Raw genomic sequence first — 25,432 nt, forward strand, 5'->3', positions numbered from 1 at the left:
CGCGCAGGTACGGATATGCGTAGTTTGGCGGCATTGCGAAGTCAAATCTCTGAGTCGACGCTTTACGTTGATAAGTATTTTAATGGAATTTAACAAACCAAGAGTATTTAATTCTATATATTCTTAAAGAAAAACAGTCAAATTATCTATAAAATAGTGTGTTTTTACATTTATTTGTCTTTTTAATGAAATAATTGAGGGGCCGAGATTAGGGATCTGTATTCATTGATAAATCTCAATATCGGCCGGGTGGTCGATATTGGGGTAATGCATGAAAACTTTAAATAACATGTTTAGCTATTTTATATGTTAGCAGTGACATTAATAAGGTTAGAAATGAAACAGCAGCTCCGTTTGATCACTAGATCCTAAAGTCGGCCGCCTAAAAACGATTTTTATTAGCTACGGCCGATATAAAGCGAATCGATGCGTAATAACGGCCACCTTAGTAAAACCTTTTCTACTACCGTCGGACTTTACAATAAACAGGGCTGGTGATACAAGATGTATTTTAATTTTTGTTAATCATGCCGGCACAATCTAAAAATTATAGAGGCAGTGAATGCCGTCAAAAATGAAAAATATGAGGATCAGAGAGGCAATTCGACAATACGACATTCCGAGGACCACTTTACAAGATAGAATTAATAGAAGAATAGACACATATTGCACAGTTGGTAGAGATACGGTCTTAAACCAAAATGAAGAAGATGAAATTGTTCAATGGATGCTACGAATGGCTATCTGCGGTTTTCCTAGATCACGAAGCAACGTGATAAATAGCGTTAAAAAGAAGATAAAAGATCTAATCCGTTTAAAATGGAAAACCAGAGAAAAAGTGGTATTCCTTAAACAGAGTTACAGAATAAAGTGGTTTAATGACTTACAAGAAATATAAAATCAATCGGGCACGGAAGACATAATATTATTACAAGATCCACGGAGAGTATTTAATAGGGATGAGACGAGCTTTAGTATTTGTCCGAAGACAGGTAAAGTAATAGGGCCTAAGGTATGGAAGAACATTTATGAAGTTGCTAAGGGCAGTGAAAAAGTAACAATAACTGTTTTGCTAGTCATATCTGCAACAGGAGAATCTTTGCCTCCCATGGTTGATTTCCCTACATCCATAGACCACCTAAAGTAATCGTTAATAGCACCATCCTCCTGGTTTCTTGGTTTATCAAATATTGGGTGGATGAGAAGTGTATGTATTCTATGAATATGTTGCAAATGGCTATAATGATTGGGTGATTTCTGATCACATTTCTAAGCCAATTCTTTTTCTAGTTGATGGACACAAATCTCATTTAACCCCGTATCTTTATTTGTCTTAAGAATTCTGAACTAGTTACATCACTTAATTTTTAAGACAATGCAATGTAACGAAAAGACCAATCATGATAGGTGAGTTAAAAAATGATTTGTATCACAATTGATATTAAAAAAAATATTACCAGTTTTAAGTTTTATTGATCTAACTTCACCTTAGAAAAGGTATGCCGATATTAGGGCCAAAGACGGCAGATATTAGGGTGTTATCTTGCTGTTAGTGGCCGATATTGAGGGAAATCGGTAAATTCGAAATAAAAATTCTATATTTAATAAAGTAACAATGGATTCGTAATTTTGCAAATGTAGTAATGGAGTTTCAATATCTATCTACCTAAAAAAGGCACTGTAAGAAATAAAAAGGTATTAATGTAAAAATTACATCTAGTCAAAGCTCAAAAAAAGTTGACATGGCCGATAATTGGTGCCACCACCCTATTACATTTATCTCGAAAACAGGTGTTACCATAATCCTATTCCGGGAGAATAATCGTAATTAACTGAAAATATTGTATAGTCCTTTTCACATATGATGATTCCTGTGACACTTCATCGTGTTCCGAATTACGTGTTTATGTTTAAAACGCCAAAATAATTTTAGTGCATAATATTTTTATTTTATGGCGGCATTATTACCAAAAATATAAAAATGAAACATCTTAAGCTTATAAATCAAAAACAGTATTGTTTAGAGTTTAATATAATGAAAAATAAAATAAAATAACACAAAAATATAATACCTACGCAATTCGTGTGTACATGAAATGGATCGTTGAAAAATCATAGAGATGGAAAATCATATAATCGACGCCCATCTTGTGATCGTTTGTCAATCGAGTTAATCGTCTGTACGAGTGCGCCTCAGCCTTGTATACAAGTTGCATTTTTATATTGATACTTTACGTGGTATTCTGTTGTTAATTATTTATTTGTATTTTAACTAAATTATTGTAATAATTTAGTTGTATGGACTATTGTTAATTATTTAAAATAATAATTTAAAAAATATATTCATGAGTTTTCAATCTATAGTGGTTTAAAGTTAACTCAAAAATGGAGCACGTAAATTTTCTAAAAAATCTTAGAGAAAGTGTAAGAAATGTTATAGTATGCTATATATTCGTGATCTACTCAATAAGCTCTTTCATTTGATACCCCACACGGCATGTTTTGGAAATTTTTATTTTTTTCTTTGTATGCCATATTTAATAACCAGGGTGGGGTGAGGGGAGGGGGACCACAAAACTGGTTGGCAACATCTGTCTATAGGATGTCTGAGACAATACTACAATATATATCAGAAGTCAGATTTAGGTCCGCTATTTTTGCAAACGATCATCTCCTTGGAGCCTGCTCTATTTAGCAAAATCGAAATAAGTAAGTACATAATACAGACTTTACTAATAAGTAATAACTATAATAAATAATTAATTGTTTTTATTTAATCGGCACTTAGTGCGTAACGCGTAGACCTGAAATATTAAATTTGTAGTGATGTAACGTTCACGCGTATTTATCGATGAAAATGATAAAGCACTTTTTTCATATTCCTTTTGTCACGTGCCGTTAAATGGGGTCACGTTTAGACGAATAATTACGATTGTGATCGCGATTTCACACAAAAAGCAAGATTTAATATCCTAACTCGGTGTAAACCGTTTTTAAATTGAAAATATACGTGACCGTTTCAGCTTCGGTGTTATCTATTTTGTGTAACTGATTTCCTTGGGTATATAAATTTTAGGTTGTTAATTATCGATTGAAGTGTTAATTTTGATTGCCTTGTTATTGTTACTATCAAATGCGAGCACTGCAGTCTCATTGTATATACAATTCCCATATAACGTCGGTAATACAATTATTGTTGTAGATATTTATGAATACGACATAGATTTTACTTTATTGTCGCTTGATATTTCAGTCTCTGGTTGTATCTATAAATATAATATTTATTTACATAAATAAAAATAAGGAACGCAATAATTTATTATAAAAAGCTAGTTTGTTTGATTAAAGAAGGAAAGATATTTAAAGTCTAACTTTTATATTTAATTTCTGCCTTTCTCTGCATTTAACCGTTAAGAGACTATTAAATAAACGTTTTGATTATAAAAACAAAATAATTTACTGAATATAACATACAGAAATGTAGGAAAGTAGGTAAGAAAAACATGAAAATGTTTAAGTCATTTTTATCACTTCATATAAATATTTACAATTTAATTACGTTTAACCAACTCAACGTGAGATCAAATTTTGTACCAAATACAGTAGAACTCCAATTATCCGAATTAATGGGGACCGGGACCCATTCGGATAATCAAATATTCGGATAATCGGATTTAAAAAAAAATTGCCATTGGAGAGAATAAAAGCTACGTTTTGATATTGCACTATTTTTTATTGAATTAAATGAAAGAAACATAATATTTTTGCAATCATTTTTCTTATTTCCTCTAGTGACAACGCATCTTTATCATCATCATCCTCTCCATATTCTTGTTAGGGGTAGAATAATAGCGCACTTAGACTATTTTTGGACAATTTTTTGTGATTCGGATAATCGGCGATTCGGATAGTCGGAGTTCGGATAATTGGAGTTTTACTGTATACCGCTTTGTCTTACCGTCGTCTTACATAATGTACTCTTTGCTATACATTATTGTAACATATAGTATTTCAAAATTTACAAAATTTGATGTCATAAAATTGTTTCTATAATAAATATTTATATACCTACTATGTATACACGTATTAAAGTATATTTTGATTTTCAATAAGTCTTTAGGAATGAACTTTATAATTTTATACATATTTAATTCAATTAACCGCCATTAAAATTAACTACATATATATACAAAAATATGATACAGATAACTACTTGTGTTTATTTTTTAGTTGCAGTTCTCATTAATTTAGACCCGAATACAGTGAGATACAATGACTGTAAGGACCTCCTAGAACCAAGAGCAGGTTCAATTCCTGGCAACCATTGTATGTTTCCACGAGAAATAATTTAATAACTGCGTTTTCTATGATGGGCCACAATTTTTAAATAATCTGATAGAATTATGTAGACAGTTTTCAATAATGAAAAATAAATATCAATGGCCACAACTTAATAAAACTATGAGCTAAACTTAATCGCTAATATAGTTACTACCATTCAATTGTAAAATTGATATTTTGCACCTAGTATTGTTTAAAGTACAAACGAGTAATTTTATTATGTTAGACTTAATTACATGCATGTTTTCTTGATTGTATCTAGAAAGTCGTATGATATAGTAATTACAATGTATACACTTTTTGTTTTCAAATTAACTTTTTATAGCACAACATTATTTCTTCCATTTTATGTTTTTTGATAACACCAAAAACTTATTTAGTAAAGTTACCACATTTAACACATAAAACATCGTTTCACATTTCAAAATCGATATTTAAACCTATCGATATAATCACAGTCCATCACTATTCAATATTCACAGTCTAGTTTTGTTGTCTGTGCTTTTATCTTCTTTCTTTTTGTCCTGTGCTTGCGCGTCTTTTAATGAATCTGGTAGTTTTTGGTTGTTTGTCTCTGGTAGAGTCATTACTATTAAACCTGAGATGGCGGACATTACGCCAAATAATAATGTTGGTAGGTACACGTAGTATTTCGACTGAAAAATAAATAAAAATTAAATGTAATACTGGTGCATAATTAGCAATGCAAATAATTTCAACTAAATTTATTTTTGAACAAATTCAGTTCACAGAACTATGATAAGCTTTAATGTGGTCTTCAAGAAAAATAAATAAACAAATGGAATAAAAACTCACCAACAATGGCGTCTGCGGAGCAATGGTAGACCCGATTCTACCAATAGTAGAACAAATAGCAAGGAGGGTAGTTCTATAATTAGTTGGGAAAACTTCAGCCGCGAAAATGTATAGCGAATTATACGCGAGCGTTATAAAGAACTTGCCTCCGAGGTAGAAGGTTGTGGCCCAGTTGCCGCCTGAAATTAATTAAAATTAAAATTAATAAAATGAAAAAAATAGACAGGTTGCGGTGGCCGTGCTTGATATTAAATAAAAGAATAGGTATAAGATACACATTTTTCATAAATGCACTAAATTAACAAAAAATAACAATTACCTGGCACAAATTGATGCGTAATAAGTATAACTCCAGTCAACACAAACGCAGTAGCGATCACCCGCTTCCTCCCAAAGCGATCCAAACATATCAGCTTGCACACATTAGCAGGCGCCTCTATTAGAAGCACTACTATATAATTCAAATATCTATTCCCGGACAGTTCTATAGCATTGATCGAAAGACCATAATAGACGAGAGTAGACGACGTCCATAAAAAGGAACAAATGAACAATCTTTTCCATATTAAGCCAGACATGAATATTTGTCTCACACTCGACTGGTTGCTTTCTAAAGACTCAAACTTTCTTGCGTCTCTCTGTTTAATCGCATGTTTTTCAACTTGATCGTAATGGTCCTTTGGGACGGATACGTTGTTGAATTTCTCGCTACTTTTTAGTACGTTGATGCCTTCATCGAATTTCCCTTTGCTAAAGAACCAACGAAAGCTTTCTGTGAGGACCCAAATGTAGAAGAATGTTATGATAGCTGGAGTGTAAATGATGAGGAGGAGGTATCGCCAGTTCTGGAGCCACCAGGACAGCATGGTTACTGAGACGCCTCCTAATATGAACATTGTGTTGAAGAGCAGACTGACAAATACCCTTCCTTTGGGACCAACTAGCTCCATAGCTGAAAAGGAAAATATATGATTAATTTTTAACTATTGTACATACAAAAATACATGAGAAATTGATGAACTTCAAATATATCTGTTCAGGTTGTTATAATAGTACCTAAACAAGATAAGGTTTTGATGTAAACGCTAAAATATCTATTTGTAACTTCATACTTATAAAAGCTAGTGAAGCTATTCGATACATTTAATTATTTAATTTAATGTTATGATCGTGAGACATGGGATATTCAAGTGTTTTGTATACGCTTTAGCTTACATTTATTTATTAAACATTGATATCCTGAATCCTGAAGGCTGAAACACTATATTGTTACACATATAATTGCGATGTTTTGTTAATATCAAAATATACCCTAATGACGTAAAAGATCACGTTCACTCTATTCATCTAAAAATATCCTGTAATACATTTCCATTGTGTTCTATTAATAAAATCTAATACCGAGAATATCGGTTTCAGACTTGATAAACAAACTCGATTGATCTTTCACAAAATACAAATACAAGGACGGTAAACAAAATAGAATTTGTAGCTATTTGCGAGATTCGTCCTCTCAAATTAGACCATGAACATGTCATGGAAACGGGAATTAACTCCGGAAGAGTTAGAAAAAGTATAATTAGTTACAAATGATTGTTGATGCATAAAACACGAGGTTAAATCGGCGGTGGGTGACCAGGGTGTCGTCATTATATGATTTGCAAATTCATCACAATGGATATCCTGACGATATCGGAACTAATTGAGATTTTGATCAGTGTAATCCTATAGAATTGGTAGTTCTCTGCTTCATAGTCTGGAGATTTCTCCAATGAAATGGTAAATAACCATACTTTTCATTTTGAATATTTACCTACATATACAGAAATAATACAACTGCTTTCTTAAGTAATAAGTAGATTGACTAAGAATTTTTTCGAGAAGTAGGTAATTTTTCGATTGCCTTCAGGCTTCAGCGTACATATAGCATGGGTCTTTTTGAATCACACGTGTTTGCCACTGTATCAAGGAAGATTTAGAGACACGACAGGAATTATCAGTCAATTAACAGGCTTGGTGTTTAAAGCTCTCTAATAGCTTTGAAACAAAACAGTATACTTGTTATGTTTCTATTTATAGCATTGTATTTCTTATTAACTTGAATTAACTAGGTACTACAAGATTGCTAATATTATTACTCACATAGTCTTTGTACATGTTATATGTTACTATGTGTTATAAGGATAGAATAATTAAGTTGGTGACAAAGTTAGCTCAGGATTATAATCAAATGCATTGTAATAAATGACCAATATTAATTATAATTCTTATAAATAAATTTAGTATCTCTATAGCACATCTATAGTGTAGTTAACGAGTTGATATTACAAGAATTCCGATGATAAAACATTCAATTAATGAAGATTCACCAAGTTGAAATGGTATTTTTCTACAGCAAATCAAAACTTCACTCAAAACTGTTCAGACATTTCGAGGTTATGGTGGAATAACGAAATTCATGTAAAAATATAATTCATTTTCAAAAAAGTTTAATATAGAAAGCTAAATACGAATTTAATAATTAATTATTATTACTCTACATACAGGCTGTATTAAAGCTATGACGTACATCATTTGTAATTGAAGTAATTTTAGTTAATTAACGATGTGTATATTTTGTACGTGTTTAAAATTAATCATCGAAGGTATTTGTTTCTGGCATTGATATTTGTTTATCCTAAATATGGGTTATGAATTAATGGTATTATATCATTAAAGCGTGAAAAATTATAATAATAGTTTGAAAACAAAAAAAAACTTTAAATAAAACACGCTTTTAATACTGTATTGACACCGATCCTTGATATGTTTCCAAAGTTTGAATTAATTCTGTCCGTTTAAAGTGGAGTCGGAACATACAAACTTACAAACATGCAGGCGAATCCAATATAAGCGTTTTATAAGATGTAAACATTGGATTTTCCCCTAAACATTTCTCTTACCATAGTCGGCTAATAAATGAAAGTACCGTACAAAAATATTAGATCGAAAATGCTCTGTTAAACTTGGTCTATTTTTTATAAGGACCAGTGAAGCGCGGACTAAACTGTCGGACACCGTTTAATTTAATTGTTTTTACCAACTGTATCTAGCTGGGAAAATGTTTTTGCTATGTTGTTTTTTACGAGAAAGTGTATAAATTTTAAATAGCCCTATATTATCGGGGGATTGTTTTTTGTTGAATACTCTGAACTTAATTTATTTTTCGAAGGTTGGTGTTCGCGTCATTGACAGTGAAATACTCCTATTGTATAAAGTATTGGAATAATGAAATGCTATTTATATGTTAATTTATGTAATGGGTGTTTATTGAAAGGTTATCTTCGTTACAGAAAATCTACTGATCATTTTCAAGATAACTTAAGAATATAGAGGGGATGATAAAATATAGAATTAATAATTACTGCCTGGGGCTTAGAGCATTGAACAAACTGCTCTAAGGCCTGGGGACATCTATACACTTGAAAAATAGATTTTTTTAACGTTATTGATAGAGAAACTTAGGTACAAACTTCTCAACCAATTTGGTATTTTTTCACAAATAGTTTTTGTTCTGGTCTTGTTAATAAGGACGAAATCAGCTAGATTTTGTAATTCAGTAGTTTTAAAAAAACGCCAATGTTTGGATCTTTTCGATAGATCATAATCATAACAAAACCTTGGTCCTTTAACAATTTAGAGTATTTCCCGAATGATGTCAGAAGCAACTGCTAGTCTTGCTATCTTATGACAATTATTCATTTTATCACTCTGAATTCTGAAATATTTAAAATTAATATTTATACGATAAATAATGAAATTCATGTATTTTAAACATGTGTATAATTATTCATGTAATTTATAATTACAAATGTTGATTTAAACATGCATAATTACGTATTTATCTCTTTTAATATATTTTTATTTTGTATTGTAAATATTGGTTGATTAACTCAAGCTTTGTATGTATAGAAATGAAAATGAGCTAAATGTTGAAAAGCTGAGTTACGTGGTTGTTTTTAATTGATTTGGTAAGTACTAGAACTGACTTAAATATCTTTACATTAGGTAGGTATATTACATTATGTAAGTAGATACTTAATTAACGTCACGGCAAATGTATGCGTTTATCTCATTGTTCTACTTTTGGTTCAACTTTTACCGCAGTTAAAATTTTATCAAAATCGGTTCAGTAATTTAAATAAAAGATACATACCAATACGACACGAAATCGGCCCTTATTTATATGACTTCTCTTACAAAAAACTCTTATCAAGTTACGTACTTTGAACAAGAAAAAACTTAAACACCAATTTAAAAACAAGTCGTTTCGAAATTTCTAATTATGAAACAGGCAATTAAAATGTACTAATTTTTAAACAAAAAAGGCAATTCAAGTGAAGTAAAAAAACTGTCGTTAAAAATCAATTAAAATTGATTTATTGTAAGTTATTCGTAAGGATAAATGTGATCTTGCGCAAGCATATATTTGTATGAGGAGATCATCATAAATCATATAGGCAATGTTATAAATACAAGTACCTTTAATGACATTTTCCTCAGTACAGCAATTAGTGAAGAACTTAGTGCTCAGATTTCAATTCCGACGAAAATCAAATAACATAAACACGGGACCATACACTACCTTTTACAATGACAGAAATTACCAATTTTTCAAAGGTCTGTAATTGTGTGGCGTATTAATTATGGCAGGCAGTTAATCATTGTATCTAACAGTTATCTATAAATGGACGTTGAAACTTGAAAGTATAATTCTAACTGTCTGTCTGTGTATCTGTAACGCTTTCACAGTTTGGAATTTGGAATGAAAAACCTTTGGACTAGAAAGGTCAAACAGGCTACTTTTTGGGGAATTTTTTTGCCTGTGTTTTTTTACGCATGTGAAATCGCGGGGCACACTTATTTGTAAAATAAATTGCAAAGTTTAATTTAAAATATAACAGCGTATCTAGGTCACAGATTATCCCGTACGTTCTATAGGTACAATTCACAAATTACACATAGGAAATAGCACTGTATTGTGACCTTAATATATTTCCTATATTTTGTGCGAGTTCCTATGTCATATAGGAAATCGTTTTAGATTTATTTGTTACTTATTCTATACGTTTTTTGTTACGCACGGCTGGTGCTATTAACACCGTTTAAAAATCTTGCGATTGAGTGATGAGCAAAAAAGGATTAGAGATATCTCAATTGTGTAGAGCTTTAAATTTAGACTTGATATTTGAGTGAGAAAGCTCTTCTTAAAGTCTCTATATCTTAAAGTAGAAAGCTTTTTTTAAATGAAAAGCTATCCCATGATCACAAATCACAGCCACGTTTTCAACTATATGGCATTGTATCACATAATTCCTGACTGATTAAAAAGCTGGTGAGCAGCTTTATACTGTAACGAATATATTGATTCATATTCAAGTTTATAAGACTCTGACTACCAGAGATTCTGATAACATTAAAAACTAACTAAAGAAAGACCTCTCAAAATATCAGTTATCCATTAAACTTAAATCCAAATTCGTATTTAACAGCACTTACACAAAAAAAAATAGATATTTTTAAGATTGTTTATGTAATAAAGTTTTTTGTTACAATGGGGTTGCCATGAACAAATGTTTAAAAGCCCGTTAATAAATGATTAAAAAAATAGTACTCACCAAGAACAAAACAAGCGGTATACACCCCGCCACCCAGTGCCGGCTCCAGAAATTCGAGCACAATAAACATCTCATAGTTCAAGGAAAACGCGCGAATGACGCCGAACACGCCGTTCGCAACGCTCGCGAACACGACCGCGAGGCGTCGACCGAACTTGTCGGATATCAGACCGGTCAGTGGTATGGATATGAAGAAACCCGCGTTGTGGACTGTTCCTACAAGGGAACGCTTCCAGTCCTGGCAGCCAAGGTCGAACTGGAAAGGTAAGTTTGAAAGTTATTGTTTGGTATGTTGGTACTTATGGTACGTGGTTTGGTGACGATTTATAGACAAACATGGATTCACAAACAATAACACACATAACAAATAATGACAAAACACAGAAAAATAGATTAAGTGCATTATGGGCCCTCTTCACAATCGTGAGCGTTGGCCCAAACAAATGATCGTCGTTTGCCGCCATGATACAAAAATAAATAAGAAAACAGCATATACATATTATTATGTTTGTCGATACAATAATGCATGAATTTATGTAATTAAGTAACTAGATTTATTAATTTGAAATAGTCAAACTGTATATTGACTGTGAGTGAGAAAAAAATAGGAGAGATATAAATAGAGAAAACAATATAGACATAAGACAATATGAATTTATTCTTGTAAGAGCAATAACTGTGGCAATAAGCTTTTTATAGTACTATGTTATTATAGTAGTCGAGTGCCTATACATTTGCTTTTGACCATGTACACTTGTGAAAAGTAGCCTATATTTTGAATTTGAATTTAAATTTCCATAATGTGATATTTCAGGCGTTCCGCTTTATATAATTCATACAAAAGTTTAGTAGAGTCTGCATCAAAGAGCATCAAAACCAACTTCAAACAGAAATTTAGGGGATTCAGCTCTACACAAACATTTGGAATTATAGTATTAGTTTAAGTGCACTAAAACCATATAACTACTACAAATTTATTCTACATTCCATTCTTCCGCGAACAAAATTAGCAACATTTATTCCATTTTTATAGCCCACTAGAGGTCCGCCCAAGCTTCGCCCGTGGTACATATTTCGCAATAAAAGGTAGCCTATGTGGTAGCCTATGTCCTTTCTCGGGTATCAAAATATCTCCATACCAAATTTCATGCAAATTGGTTCAGTAGTTTAGGCGTGATTGAGTAACAGACATAGAGACAGAGTTACTTTCGCATTTATAATATTAGTATGGATTTATCGAGGAAGGCATATATCATCACGCTATAGCTAAGACAAACAGGAGCGGAGCAATGCGGGTAAAACCGCAGGGCACAGCTAGTATGTAAATAAAGAATATTTGGAACCCGAAGGAATGTAAGAAAGTAAGTTAATTAAGTATTTAAGCTGTTCGATAAGAGAATCAGTAGATTTGTTTTCGTAACTAACAACCGATAAATTTTAATTTTACGCTGCTGATAAGTGAATACTAAACCTCTACGCGTGCATTTAATTTTCATTTTTTATTATTCATTCATTTTTATTGGTAGCTTTAGCATACTCAACGTGAGTCATTTCAAATCAATTTCAATTAAACAAAGTTTTTTTTATGATGTTAGTAAATGCTACTAGTTAACTATGTTTTTTGTACTTAATACGATATTTTTTTTCATTCTTTAAAACGATTGTTATGATTGATACGTTTTAAAACAACTGGTATAAGTTACCAATGAAGTAAAATGTGAAAACGAGCATTGACATTATACATGTAACATAACGATTAGCTATACATATATTTGCATTGAAAGATGTACTAAAATAATTTATTAACTTTACAGAATGATATGCCCTAATTTAGTACATAATATTTTCAATAATATTTTGAACTCTTGAACAAGGGCATGCCTAATTAATATTACATCTCGATTCCTTGTTTACACGTATTTAGAGATACTATTCAACATCCTGTACTAGTTATATGACATTGATTGGTTCCGCGATCGTAAAGCACCATTGTACTGAATATTTATAGATATAATATGTGGGAATAAATGTCACCATGAACGATTATAAGAACAAGCACACATTGAACGTGGATATTTAATGTTTTATTGTGGGTTTTTCGTAATAGGTTTTTCTTTTTAGTTTAGTTCAATAAACTATTGTTTAAATTATGAGTATGTTCAAGAGAGATATTTGATGAGTGAATCCGTAATCATACTCAGTTTGTGTAGAATGTAGATCCTATCAATAGGTTCCTACTATATTATAAACTATCTTTCCACCCGCGGCTTTGCCCGCTTTGTCTAAAACATAATAAATTATATACAAACCACCAATAAATTATATAAAACCTTCCTCTTGAATCACTCTATCTATTAAAATAAACCGCATCAAAATCCGTTGCGTAGTTTTAAAGATTTTTTTAAAGATTTAAGCATACAAAGGGACATAGGGACATAGGGATAGAGAAAGCGACTTTGTTTTATACTATGTAGTTATGCGAAAGTTTGTGAGGATGGACGTCCGACGTATATGTGTATAATATGTACCTATGTATGATTACAATGCAATTTAGCACACACATAGAGGTAACTTGGATTAACACATAGGACAGGTTTTATTCCAGAAATCCCACGGGAACGGGAACTATGCGGGTTTTTCTTTGCAAACGCGGACGAAGCCGCGGGCGGACAGCTGCTAGTTACATATACAAGAGAAATGTATATTGCTTTTCTGCCTATTCATTCGAAGAATATTGTCAAAATTTATAATAAAAATACGATACGTTGGTTGCGAAATCGTGTTTATGTTTGTTTTTTACTTAGACATATTTTAATTTAGTTTTTACGTTAACAACTAATAACTATACCTATATATCATATGCATACGTATGAAAAAAGTGTAAGTAAAAACAATTTGTCTCCACACTAAACTCTATTGCACATAACATAATAATAATGATGTAAGCTCAATTTTACAAAACCGTGTAATATCAGTGAATTAACTGAATTAAAAATAGTTATTACAGTAAATCCACATATGTATATGCAGTAGATTATAATCCAACAATTAAGCTAACATAAACATGAATAAACTACAGTTCACACTATTGTATCATCGCAATTATATATGATTATTATTTAATAGGATGTCGCGTAACTTTGACAAATCACTGTGTTTATAAAGCAAATTACAAAATGATATTATTTTGCTTTATTCGCGAGTGTATGCTGTAATCATAAATTGCAATAATAGCAATGAATTTAAAGTTGAAATGATTTTGTAGAGGAAAATATCATCTTTATTCGTCTAGGAGACGTACACTATTTATGTGACAATGTGTATGGATGTTTCGTTGTCATATTGAAACAGTGTAACCGATTTTAATGAATTTTACCGTTAGAATCGCCAAAAGTGAGCAGGTAAGAGAGGGCAAAGGTATAATTATCTAAATGAAATAAAAGTTACTTCACATAAAAAGAAGATTACATTTTTAATAAACGTGTAGGAATAAACGATAAGTAAGACTTCCTCTCTGTTTCCTGATAATTGCACGGAGCAAGTACAGTAATAAATTAAAAGTTTTGAGCAAACACGGACGAACAGTGACGCAGGTAGTATTCATACATATCATTCAGCCATCATGTTCTATAAAGTTATGTCTATATAATATCTATTACCAATAATGTATAGAGCAAGTAAATACGTGTAAATTACTTATATCGATTCAACGAACCTTGAGCGAGGATTAAGTATTTGCAACACTTTTCTTTTCATATCTTTTTGAAAAATCACTACAGCTACAGCTTATTTTATGGTAATTTCAGATATAAACCGTTGTTACTACAAAACATATTTTAAGACCTAAAACAATATTTATTATGTCTTATCGTTTGAAACGAGTACGAATTTTGAAACATAAATACCTTGTCCATCTCTACTAGAGCGGCAATAAACGCGGTTTTACAGTGATACCTGTTTTACGTAAAAGGGTGAAAAACAAACAATTCTAAGAAGATCTATAATAAAAATAAGGTTAGCAGTAAATTGATACTTACTAATAATTAATAATTCGATCTTTAAACTACACTAAAAATATAACCATCGGATTAAACCTCGTAACCAACTGGCCTTAAGTCAACGACCGATCCTAAGATATCACGGTCCATCATCTGATAATTCCTTTGTACTCAAATAATGTTCAATCCGTTTTGCATTCCCCCATCTTCTTAGAAGTCAAACATACCTACATATTATAACGATGTCGATGATTGATTACGTTAGTAATTGCTATTTATAATTTATTTTATTTATATTATGTAGGTATTGAAGATGTATTGAAGTAATGACACTTAAATTTTTAATTGGAATATTGTATTATAAAAATAATTAAATGATTTTTATACAATACAGAAATACAGTTTAAATAGCTACGTACTTATTAGAATTACTTATGTTTGATTAATAAATATTATAAATTTAGAGAAAATTTTTCATAAATATAATGAATAACTAGTGTCTTCCTTTGCCTGATGCAATTTTTTTATTTATTTGTAAAAGGTACCTTACAGCTAAACATAAATTAAATAAAACATTATACAATTCTATACGCCAATTATTATTACAAGGTACACCAATAACAATCAGATACAGTGTGTAAATCAATATGGCATAATATCTATAGAAATAATTATAAAATATCTGCTATCTAAAAGAAAATTAATTATTTACCATTGAACTGATTAAAAGACACCTAAAGTATAAATATTTAAATGATGGAATATCGTGATTTAAATCAGGATTAAAAAACCATTGCATGATTGAAAACAAGTCGCTCCTTAAAACTGTTCAGACATTTCAAGGTATAAATTAATATTGGTAATAAAATGATCTTCTTAGAAAGGCACGCAAGCCCTTGACATCGTAAGGAAATTAGGCTAGTAGGACTTGACACGAAGTTAAAGGAATCACTTTATTGGAAAGAGTTATTAATTTAAATGTATATTGATATCAGTGGGTTAGGATTTAGGGCATGTTTCAATAGGTTAAAAATGAAGGGAAGATGCTTTAAAATCTTTATATGTTTATAATATATTTTTATTATCTAAAACCTTAAAATGAAGCTCTCAGAATGTTTACATTTCGGTAAATTTCTCTTGTATATACCTATTTTGTTATATTCAAAGCATTTTGAATATTATTAAAGCTCTCGATATCTCTCAGTCACACCTCTAAAATTTAACCGTAACCACATTCATAATGAATCTCCACTAAAACCAACTAAAACTGAATGGATATAATCAGTGAGCATAGCACGGTTACAGTCGATAAGAGAATCAAATCAATTGCTAAGCCTGAACTTGACAGCTGGCGGAATGTGCAATTATAATATTACTAGCTTTGTGCCAGCGGCTTCGCTCGCGTAGTCAAAGAAAACCCGCATAGTTCCCGCTCCCGAGGGATTACCGGGATAGAACCTATCATATGTCCTTTCTCAGGTCTCAAGCTATCTCTGTACCAAATTTGAGGGAAATCCATGCCGTAGTTTTTGAATTTAGCCCGGATATACATACAGATAAACATTCTAAAATTATATTTTTGGCTTTAGTATCTAGTGTAGATCACGCCCCAAGTATTGTTTTAAAAATATATTATATGTACAGTTTTGACTTTCCTACTATTTAAAATATATGTATAGTTTAATATTCTTTTACTTCAGAGATTATGCAATGTTTTCTAATCATTGCACGTGGATGTTTTACAAAACTACGATCTTAGTTTATGTAAATATGCGATTGCATTTTTCGATTCACGTGCTAAAAGCGCATGTTATTGTTATACTGGTAATATCTAGTTTTATATATATTGTTGTTGCACACAACCACAGAATGGTAGTTTCTTTTATTATATACTAGCGGTCCGCCCCGGCTTCGCCCGTGGTACATGTTTACGTTTTCTCTACATAAGAACCATCCTCGTACTTCAAGGAATATAATAAAAAAAGAATTATCGAAATCGGTTCAGCCGTTCTCGAGTTATGCGCTTACCAACACATTTTGCGATTCATTTTTATATATAAGACTAGCGGTCCGCCCCGGCTTCGCCCGTGGTACATATTTACGTTTTCTCTACATAAAAACCATCCTCGTACTTCAACGAATATAATAAAAAAAGAATTATCGAAATCGGTTCAGCCGTTCTCGAGTTATGCGCTTACCAACACATTTTGCGATTCATTTTTATATATAAGACTAGCGGTCCGCCCCGGCTTCGCCCGTGGTACATATTTACGTTTTCTCTACATAAAAACCATCCTCGTACTTCAAGGAATATAATAAAAAAAAGAATTATCGAAATCGGTTCAGCCGTTCTCGAGTTATGCGCTTACCAACACATTTTGCGATTCATTTTTATATATAAGATTTTAAAAAATATGAAAAACATGCATTATATTCGGTATATTTTTGACAGATGGGTCAAACAAATTACGAAGGGTTTATGTACATAATATCTTAACCTAAAATATTATTTTTTGATTTTCCAATTCAATCTACAGAATCGAATTTTCTGATATGTTCTGCTTAGATTAATTAGGTATCTGTAAATGAAGTACCAAATAGGCTATCAGGGACATTATCAACAAGCGGTGATAATGTTTATGTTAAAGTCGTAAAAAATTAATTAAAATTTAAAAGAAACTCACCTCCTTAACAATAGAATGTTCTTCAAAGTATACATAAGAATCACACTCGATTTCAGTAGAAGTATCATAGTAGTGTGGGGAACAAGTATCGTTTGTACTACTAATGTTTGTGAAGGGAGCGTATCTTCGGCACTTGGAAGGTTCTCCATCTTTTGTATGGGGTATGGAGTAGTTCACTATGGATGGGTCTTCGCAATCTGGTACTGTACATCTGGAACAATTTTTAATATGTTTATTAGCTTCACCTGTATTTTTGTATGTAACAGACTCATTTAGACTCGATTTTGTATATAGTTTTGATTGCGTGTGTGATTTAAAATATGTAATGTTATTAATATACAGTGAAAAAAAAAAGCGCGATAAAAGTGCGATATTTATTCCGTTTTCCAATATTTCTATTTTCGTTTTATAAATTATTCAGTCATTATTTATAATAAATGTTATTATATGATTGAATAAGTAAGTAATTAATTGATAAGAAAATAGTTAAAACTTAAAACATTAACAAAAAAGAATCAATTTCTTTATAGAAAAGTTTTTGATGGGGACCTAGTAAAATGGAAATCTCTCACAGAAAATATTTTATTTTTATTTTTAAATATCATTGGTATCTGAAAGCTTTTGCTCGGAATATCGTTTGTGAATAAAGCCTTTGAACCGCTTAACGGATTTAGATAAATTTTGATATAGATAGATGGACATTCCGATAAGGGTGGAGGCTAATTTCGTCGCGAGGTTTTTAAGGCTCGTGAAAGACCGCGGCGGTAAGCTAGTTATTACCTCGAATTTCAAAATTCTTAAAAATACAAATAATTTAAAAATGTTTGTTTTTTAGGTAGGTAACACAGGTACGAATTATCCTACTTAATGAAAACTAGCATGAAATAATAATTTGACTAGTTCGATTTTTCAATTTACCCTTACCATTGTCTTATATTAATTGTTGTTGCAGGATTATTTAGTACAAATAATGGCAGGATTAAATATATATTTTTACTAGGAAAAAAACATATTTATGTAGAGTAAGTTCACATAGTTCCCTATATAAAATCAATAAACATCGGAATTTCATATACTTTTCTTGATTCTTCGGTTTATTGGGAAGAACGGAGATTCCCAATGACCTTTCTCTAAGGAATTAATTTTGGGGGGGCAAGTATCTCGCCTCGCGGCGGTGCTGAAAAAAACTCTGTCTGAGTGGCCAGACGCGCGGCCGGAGTCTAGGGCGTCTAGGCTAGGCTAGGACGAACCGAATTAATTTATTATTAACCGACTTCATCGACGTAAGATTTGATTGTATAATCAGGTCCTACAACTAAGTTATTACGAAAAAAACTAACTATTACGAAATAGTAGCTACGTAAATACATCTCATTTCTACGCGTTTTATCAATTTAACAGATTCTGATATCATACGATTATCATATTATCTAATTTAAATAATTTTCTGATTTAATTGCCTCATTAACGCTTTGTAATTTAACTATTAATGAGTTTATTTAATATATAGGTATGTATTTAAATTTGTTGTTTGAACTTTATAGTCATTAAATTTCGTTATTTATTTTATGAAATAGATAGAGTTAGTTAAAACTGGTAAAACCTTGAATTCTTTAGAAATTAAATAAGCTTATTAACAGGGTTTCATTTTGTCGAATATAAACTCTTTTTTCCCGCAATTTATTTTCAGCAATTGCAGGTACAAATATAATTATGAAACAAATGTATTTATTTATTCAATTCATTATTGCGTACACAAAAGAAAGAGAGATACATAAAGAACATAGAATTACCTACAGGAAAACAAACGGTGGTTAAATATACTATTTTGGCTAGGGTAAACTGCGTTAATACTTTGTATTTACAATTCCATAATGTACATACTTACTACATTTTGGAGCAAAATTTATACGGGCTTTTGCAATGAGAAACAGGCAATTCAGATAAGACAGACAATTTGAAATATTTTTTAATTGGTACTAATTGCAACAAAATTGTTACCATTCATAGTTATAATTGTCCTTAAATATTAGGGATAAGTAATAACAAACGAATAATTTTTGCGTACCACAGATCCTATCCTACTAATTCCTACTAATCCTACTAATATTATAAATGCGAAAGTTTGTGAGCATATTATGTATGTGTGTGTTTGTTACTCTTTCACGCAAATACTACTAAACCGATTACAATGAAATTTAGCACACATATAGAGGGTAACTTATCAACACATAGGATAGGCTTTACCCCGGATAATCCCACGGGAACGGGAACTATGCGGGTTTTTCTTTGAAAATGCGGACGAAGCCGCGGGCGGAAAGCTAGTAATTATTACGTATTATGTCGGAAGAGTGGCCGCTAAAGAGGTCAAATTATAGTTCTAAATATGTTTTTAAGGTTTTGAATAATGAATATTAATTTTACACGTGTTTATTTTATAGAATTTTACAAGATAAATATTTATTTACTCTAAGAAAATAAAGAAGGAACTGATGTCAATACTAAAGTAAATAATGCAAAAACTACTGTAAAGGCACATCAGGAAGTTAAAAATATCTTATAGTAAGGTATGAATAATGTCTTATGTCTATATGAAATATAGGGTCGGTATGTAAATCGTTATATTTAAATTTGTTTACTTGTAGTTGATTTGTTTACTATGTAATCACTTCGTTCTTCGACATAGAGCGATCGTTGTATTATGACTGAGGCGAAGGTAGTTTTTTTTATGTTCGTTTATTAATTAAGAACAGTTAAAAATTAATAACACACACTTCCCCGATAAATGAATTTAGCAACACACATATAATTGTTCAATCAAACTAGTGTAATCTATACTAATATTATAAAGAGGAAAGGTTTGGAATTATGTGTGTATGGTTTTCATGCATTAACTACTGGACGGATTTTGATTAAATTTGTCACAGATAATATTTAAACCAAGAGAAAGAACATAGGATACCGTTTATTGCGAAATATGTAACACGGGCGAAGCCGGGGCGGACCGCTAGTGACTTATATTATCGTGTTAAACAAAATAAACTATTTAGCTCTACTCCGAATAGATTTTTACACATAGGTACATTCATCTTATAAAATTATTAGTTCTGTAATATTTCGTCAGTCAGTTAAGTCTGCACTTGAGAGCAAGCTTATTGAGACTGCCTCTCAACTTAGGAATTATGTAGTACAAAGTACAAAGACCCATTGAGAAAGTCGGACTTGAATTTAGGACTTCAGACTTACCTAGAAGTATCGACTCCTATGTTTCTCTACCTTATGTGTTTGTAATAACTATAGATATGAAGCAGAATGTCTTATTATAGTATGTATGTAATATTTATGCCTTGTATTATAAATGCGAAAGTGTTTGTTTGCCTTTCTTTCACGTCGCAACGATTTATGTGATGATTTTTACGGGGGCTAGAGAGTGTTAAAGCCACTTTTGACCGCGATGAAGAATTTTCTTTGATTGCGTGAAGCCGCGAATTTCAGACGGTATCGAAAAAAAGAATAGAATAGTATCTATTATTATTAATGAAATGGTATGTATGGATTAAAAATTTAACGCATTATTAAATTAGTATGAAAAACACTGAAAGCAATTATTATCACATTGTCTTTCATATAAATTACAAGAAACTATTTTTAATGAATGTCAAACGATTATTATTGTTATGTCATCGGTGAGAATTTCCATTGTCTGGCATAATTTTAATTATTTCTCCTATGTCCATTATTGTATGTTTCAATTTGTACATAATTAAACTTGTATACGAGAGATAGTGTAAGTAAGAAAGTCTGTGTGTCTGTGACGCTGTCACGCCTAAACCATAATAACGATTTGAATTCAATTTGGAATAAAATAGTTGAAGAGCCAGAAATAAATATGAGCTTTTTAAAAAAAAAAACGCAAAGAGCAGAGTCGTAGAATGCAATATGTTTAAGAATTGAACATTATATTATCTGGTATTTAATTGTTCTTTTAATAATTATTTTATGTGACGTCAATAAATATCATAACACTTTACACAATATAAACAATTGTTTATTGTTCGTTATATTTATAGCTAATTAATTATTATTTTGTGTTAAATGCACTATACACTTGTCAAATATTAAATTAATATCCTAGTTTTTATTGTGAGGCTAGTTCCTGTACTCTATGTATATTTATTTGTTTTTCATAGAATTAGTTTTTATTTAATATTATAAACTAGCTTTCCGCCCGCGGCTCCGCTCGCGTTTTCAAAGAAAAACCCTCATAGTTCCCGTTACTGTGGGATCCGGGATAAAACCTATCCTATGTGTTAATCCAAGTTACCCTCTATGTGTGAGCTTAATTTCGTTGTAATCGGTTCAGTAGTATTTGCGTGTAAGAGTAGCAAACACACACACATCCTCACAAACTTTCGCATTTATAATATTAGTAGGATTATATTTGTACAATTAATTTTGTTGATGATTTCGGGATAGGTTCACAACTTGCAGATAAAGTCAGAGATACCCTATAACATATTTTAGCTTTTAGTCATTTTGGCCCTTAGATTAAAAAAAACTAATTTTAAAATTAAATAGATAAAACGTTATTTAAATTAACAGTTTTAAACTTTTCATCAGAATATGTAGAACATTGAAATTGGATGATTATATATACGAATTCGATACACTTTTAAATTAACTCGAATGATAAATGTGTTTGATATTAAAGTGTTTTATACGAAAGATAATAATAAACTGTTTCCATGAGCACTATATTATAAGAAAATGCATTATTTCAATAAATTGCTTTTTTTAATTTTATAGTACGAAAGGTATAGAGATAGGTACATATATTATGACGCTGAAAAGCTGTTGAAAGAAAGTTGTACACATTTAAAATAACGTCTTACTTATTATGATATTATTTTGGATATAATATTAAATCAATACGATCATTCTATGGGATGGATTTGAATGTTTGTTTGTTTGGTTTGTTATCATAATTATTATTATCTATGTACCTACTAGATTTTTTTTACCTTTGTAAGATAGCACATTTATCGAGGAAAGCTATATATGATATAATATGCCATATAACCTTCAGGCAGTATAAAATCATCAATATAAATGAAATAAAAAAGAGTCACTGAAAATGAATGTATAAATATCTGGTAATTTTAATTTATAAGTATTGAGATATACATATGGAGACGACACCGCCTACATCACTTTTGTTCCGCTCAACATACGCCATATGGCGTAACTGCACGCTCATTTTTTATTTGTTTTAAAGTGAAACGCATCAAATATGCCTTCGTGTGTGTTACGATATTGCACAAATAATACAAATAATACGGAAAAGTGCAAAGGAATAACTTTCATCGGTAAGTACCTAACTACCTAGATAATAATTTTTAAAACTTAGTTAGAGCAAAAAAATGGCGCACAGATTTTGTTCGTGGTGTCTCCTCCATACGTAGTAATATTATCTCAATGGTAGTAACAGTTTTATAAGATTGTGAATTAAATGTTTTTTTATAAACAATACGTTTTTATACATCCAGACTTTTACAAGTTCTTATTATGGTCGTTTTGACTGAACAATCTTTAATTTAAATCTTTTTTGTTGACGACAAAAATAGAATAAGAATAGTACACAATTACTTTTTAACAATAAACAAAAATCTGATAAAAAATGTCCTATTCATTGATTACTTTTGTTGATCGCTTCAAGATTGTAAACAGTTATAAGTAACTTTTACTTTATCAAATTCGATATTTACCATTCATCAGATTTACTTGAACACTAAGTTTCAGATTAATAATTTTTAGAACATAATATTATTATGGTAAAGTAAAATATCTTACCTGTATTTAAGATCCATCGCTTCAAAATTAAACACTGAAGAATACATTCCCGCCAATAAAACGGGAAATAAAATCAATACAGTATTCAATATATTAAACTTCCCAAACGGTCCAAGAATATGCAGAATATCGTCCACGGTTACTTCTTTACTTTTTTCCATATCCATTTTGCTCGCCATTTAAAAAATATAAATTCAAATAAAACTGATTTGGCGGGAACGAAGGAATGTCAAACTACGAGATTAAAAAATTAATCGTCTATCACAGCACTTCAAATTTGGAACGTTATTTTTTTTTTAATTTACAAAATGGCGAACGCGACGGTGTCGCGTCGGTCACCGGGCTTTAGTGCGCGTCAAACCGTTTGATACTGACTTTTTATTGTTAGTATAAGAATTGCAGCTTATCACCTTCAAGGAACTGTAACTATATTATTCAATTATTCACGTTACGTCAGATTATTCTTACCCTTTAAAATCATAATTTTTTAGAATTATTATGACATTTATATGACCATAATTCGTAATTACCTACTACCAGTGCCTTTGGCATGATTTTCATTGTTTTTATTATATTTATTGATCATTTATTTTATTATATGTATATACACATTGTAAATTAATACAAGGTTCGATTATTTCCATCATATTTCTAAAGTAAATGTTAACTATAAAAATTTAAAAAAGGCAAGTAATTAAGACAAAAAAGTATAATTACTAGATACTTCAACGCATTGTATTAATTTCCCAATGAAACGTCATTCTTTTAACTTTTTTGTATGCATGGTATCTATCAGTATTTTTTATACATGAAATAAGAATATAGTTAGAAAAATTAGCGCAATTCAAAAATTAAATTCAATAGACAAGGAAACACGCAGACACACCTGCCGTAACTATGGCAACACTAATCGTTTTGAAACTTAAGAGTAAATAAGATTTTGAATGTTTGTTTGATCATTATAAAAGTAAATTTAAAATGGAGTTTTAAATAAATATTTTGTCTGCTTTGAGTCACACGTGTAAACTATATTTACCACAATGATTTGTATGCAAATATGAAATTCGTATTTACAAGTAAATATTTTCACTGAAAAGCGTACCGAATATTGTAAAAGTGACTTGTTAATTCATATTGGGCGTCACTAAAATGCAGTGTTATGAAAACAATGGTTTAATGAAATAAGCCTTTTATGCATGTATAAATTACTATTAACAATTATTGTTAATTAATGTAAAGGAACCCCTTTAGTTAGGTTTATGTTATACTAGCTGTTCCCCGCGGTTTCACCCGCATTCCTCCGCTCCTGTTGGTCTTAGCGTGATGATATATATAGCCTATACAATATATTATATAGCCTTCCTCGATAAATGGGCTATCTAACACCGAAAGAATTTTTCAAATCGGACCAGTAGTTCCCGAGATTAGCTTGTTCAAACAAACAAACAAACAAACAAACTCTTCAGGTTTATAATATTAGTATACCTAGATTTAACGAACATACTAGTTTCAGTATGAGGCTTTACCACAGTATTACCATCCTACAGTATGGCGACGAATGTACTTGTGCAGAGAAACGGAGGGGAACTGGCGGGGGGTCGGGCGACGCGGGCCGCTTAATGCAATCACGCTGAGTTTGCATTAACTATCGCGAAAGGACGACGCAGTCGTATTTTTTGTGTAATAATTTTATTATACATAGGTACTTACATATTCTATTATGACGCGCAAAAACTGTTCCGTTTACGGATGTAAATCTATATTGAAATCCCAGAAGGAAACAATATTTCAGAAAGATTGTATTAATTGTATCTGTTGAATTAAAATCAAAGCTATGTATATGTTGTCCTCATTATTTTCTAATCAGATTGTACATCCCAATGCGAATGCATTACTTAGTTCAATGGTATAATATACAATTAAGAACATCCAAAAATAAAGTGTCCACGTAAATAATATTTAGCAGTGCAATATCTGTAATTATATATTTATGAACAAATAATTACATCAGATTTAATAATCGCAATTATTTTGAATGTACATATGAATAAATGATTTCATCATAATATTAATAATCAAAATTGTT

The 25,432-nt window shown here is 30.9% G+C and overlaps 1 protein-coding gene across 1 annotated transcript; it reads right to left on the reverse strand.

The window, feature by feature from the left end:
* Positions 1-4,202: 4,202 nt before the first annotated feature.
* LOC149479814 (organic cation transporter protein-like) lies at positions 4,203-23,691 on the reverse strand. Its single transcript, XM_089707405.1, has 6 exons — positions 23,347-23,691; positions 17,497-17,707; positions 10,815-11,070; positions 5,477-6,109; positions 5,158-5,336; positions 4,203-4,997 (listed from the first exon to the last, which is right to left on the reverse strand). The coding sequence occupies exons 1-6, from the start codon at positions 23,523-23,525 to the stop codon at positions 4,818-4,820; spliced, it is 1,638 nt and encodes a 545-aa protein (XP_089563531.1). The 5' UTR covers positions 23,526-23,691; the 3' UTR covers positions 4,203-4,817.
* Between the last annotated feature and the right edge of the window lie 1,741 nt (positions 23,692-25,432).

This window comes from Colias philodice, chromosome 19 (genome assembly GCF_061535455.1).
Source record: "Colias philodice isolate Cphi_HAF_F1 chromosome 19, ilColPhil1 Martin Lab GWU primary, whole genome shotgun sequence".
NCBI lineage: Eukaryota > Metazoa > Arthropoda > Insecta > Lepidoptera > Pieridae > Colias > Colias philodice.

What these genes read in the sequence shown, in the direction of transcription:
- LOC149479814 (XM_089707405.1), bottom strand. Translation starts at nt 23,525, where the DNA reads ATGGCGAGCAAAATGGATATGGAAAAAAGTAAAGAAGTAACCGTGGAC. An exon ending in GCGATGGATCTTAAATACAG is followed by an intron (nt 17,708 to 23,346) that starts GTAAGATATTTT and finishes AAATTGTTCCAG; the next exon opens with ATGTACAGTACCAGATTGCG. An exon ending in CTCCGCAGACGCCATTGTTG is followed by an intron (nt 4,998 to 5,157) that starts GTGAGTTTTTAT and finishes TTTATTTTTCAG; the next exon opens with TCGAAATACTACGTGTACCT.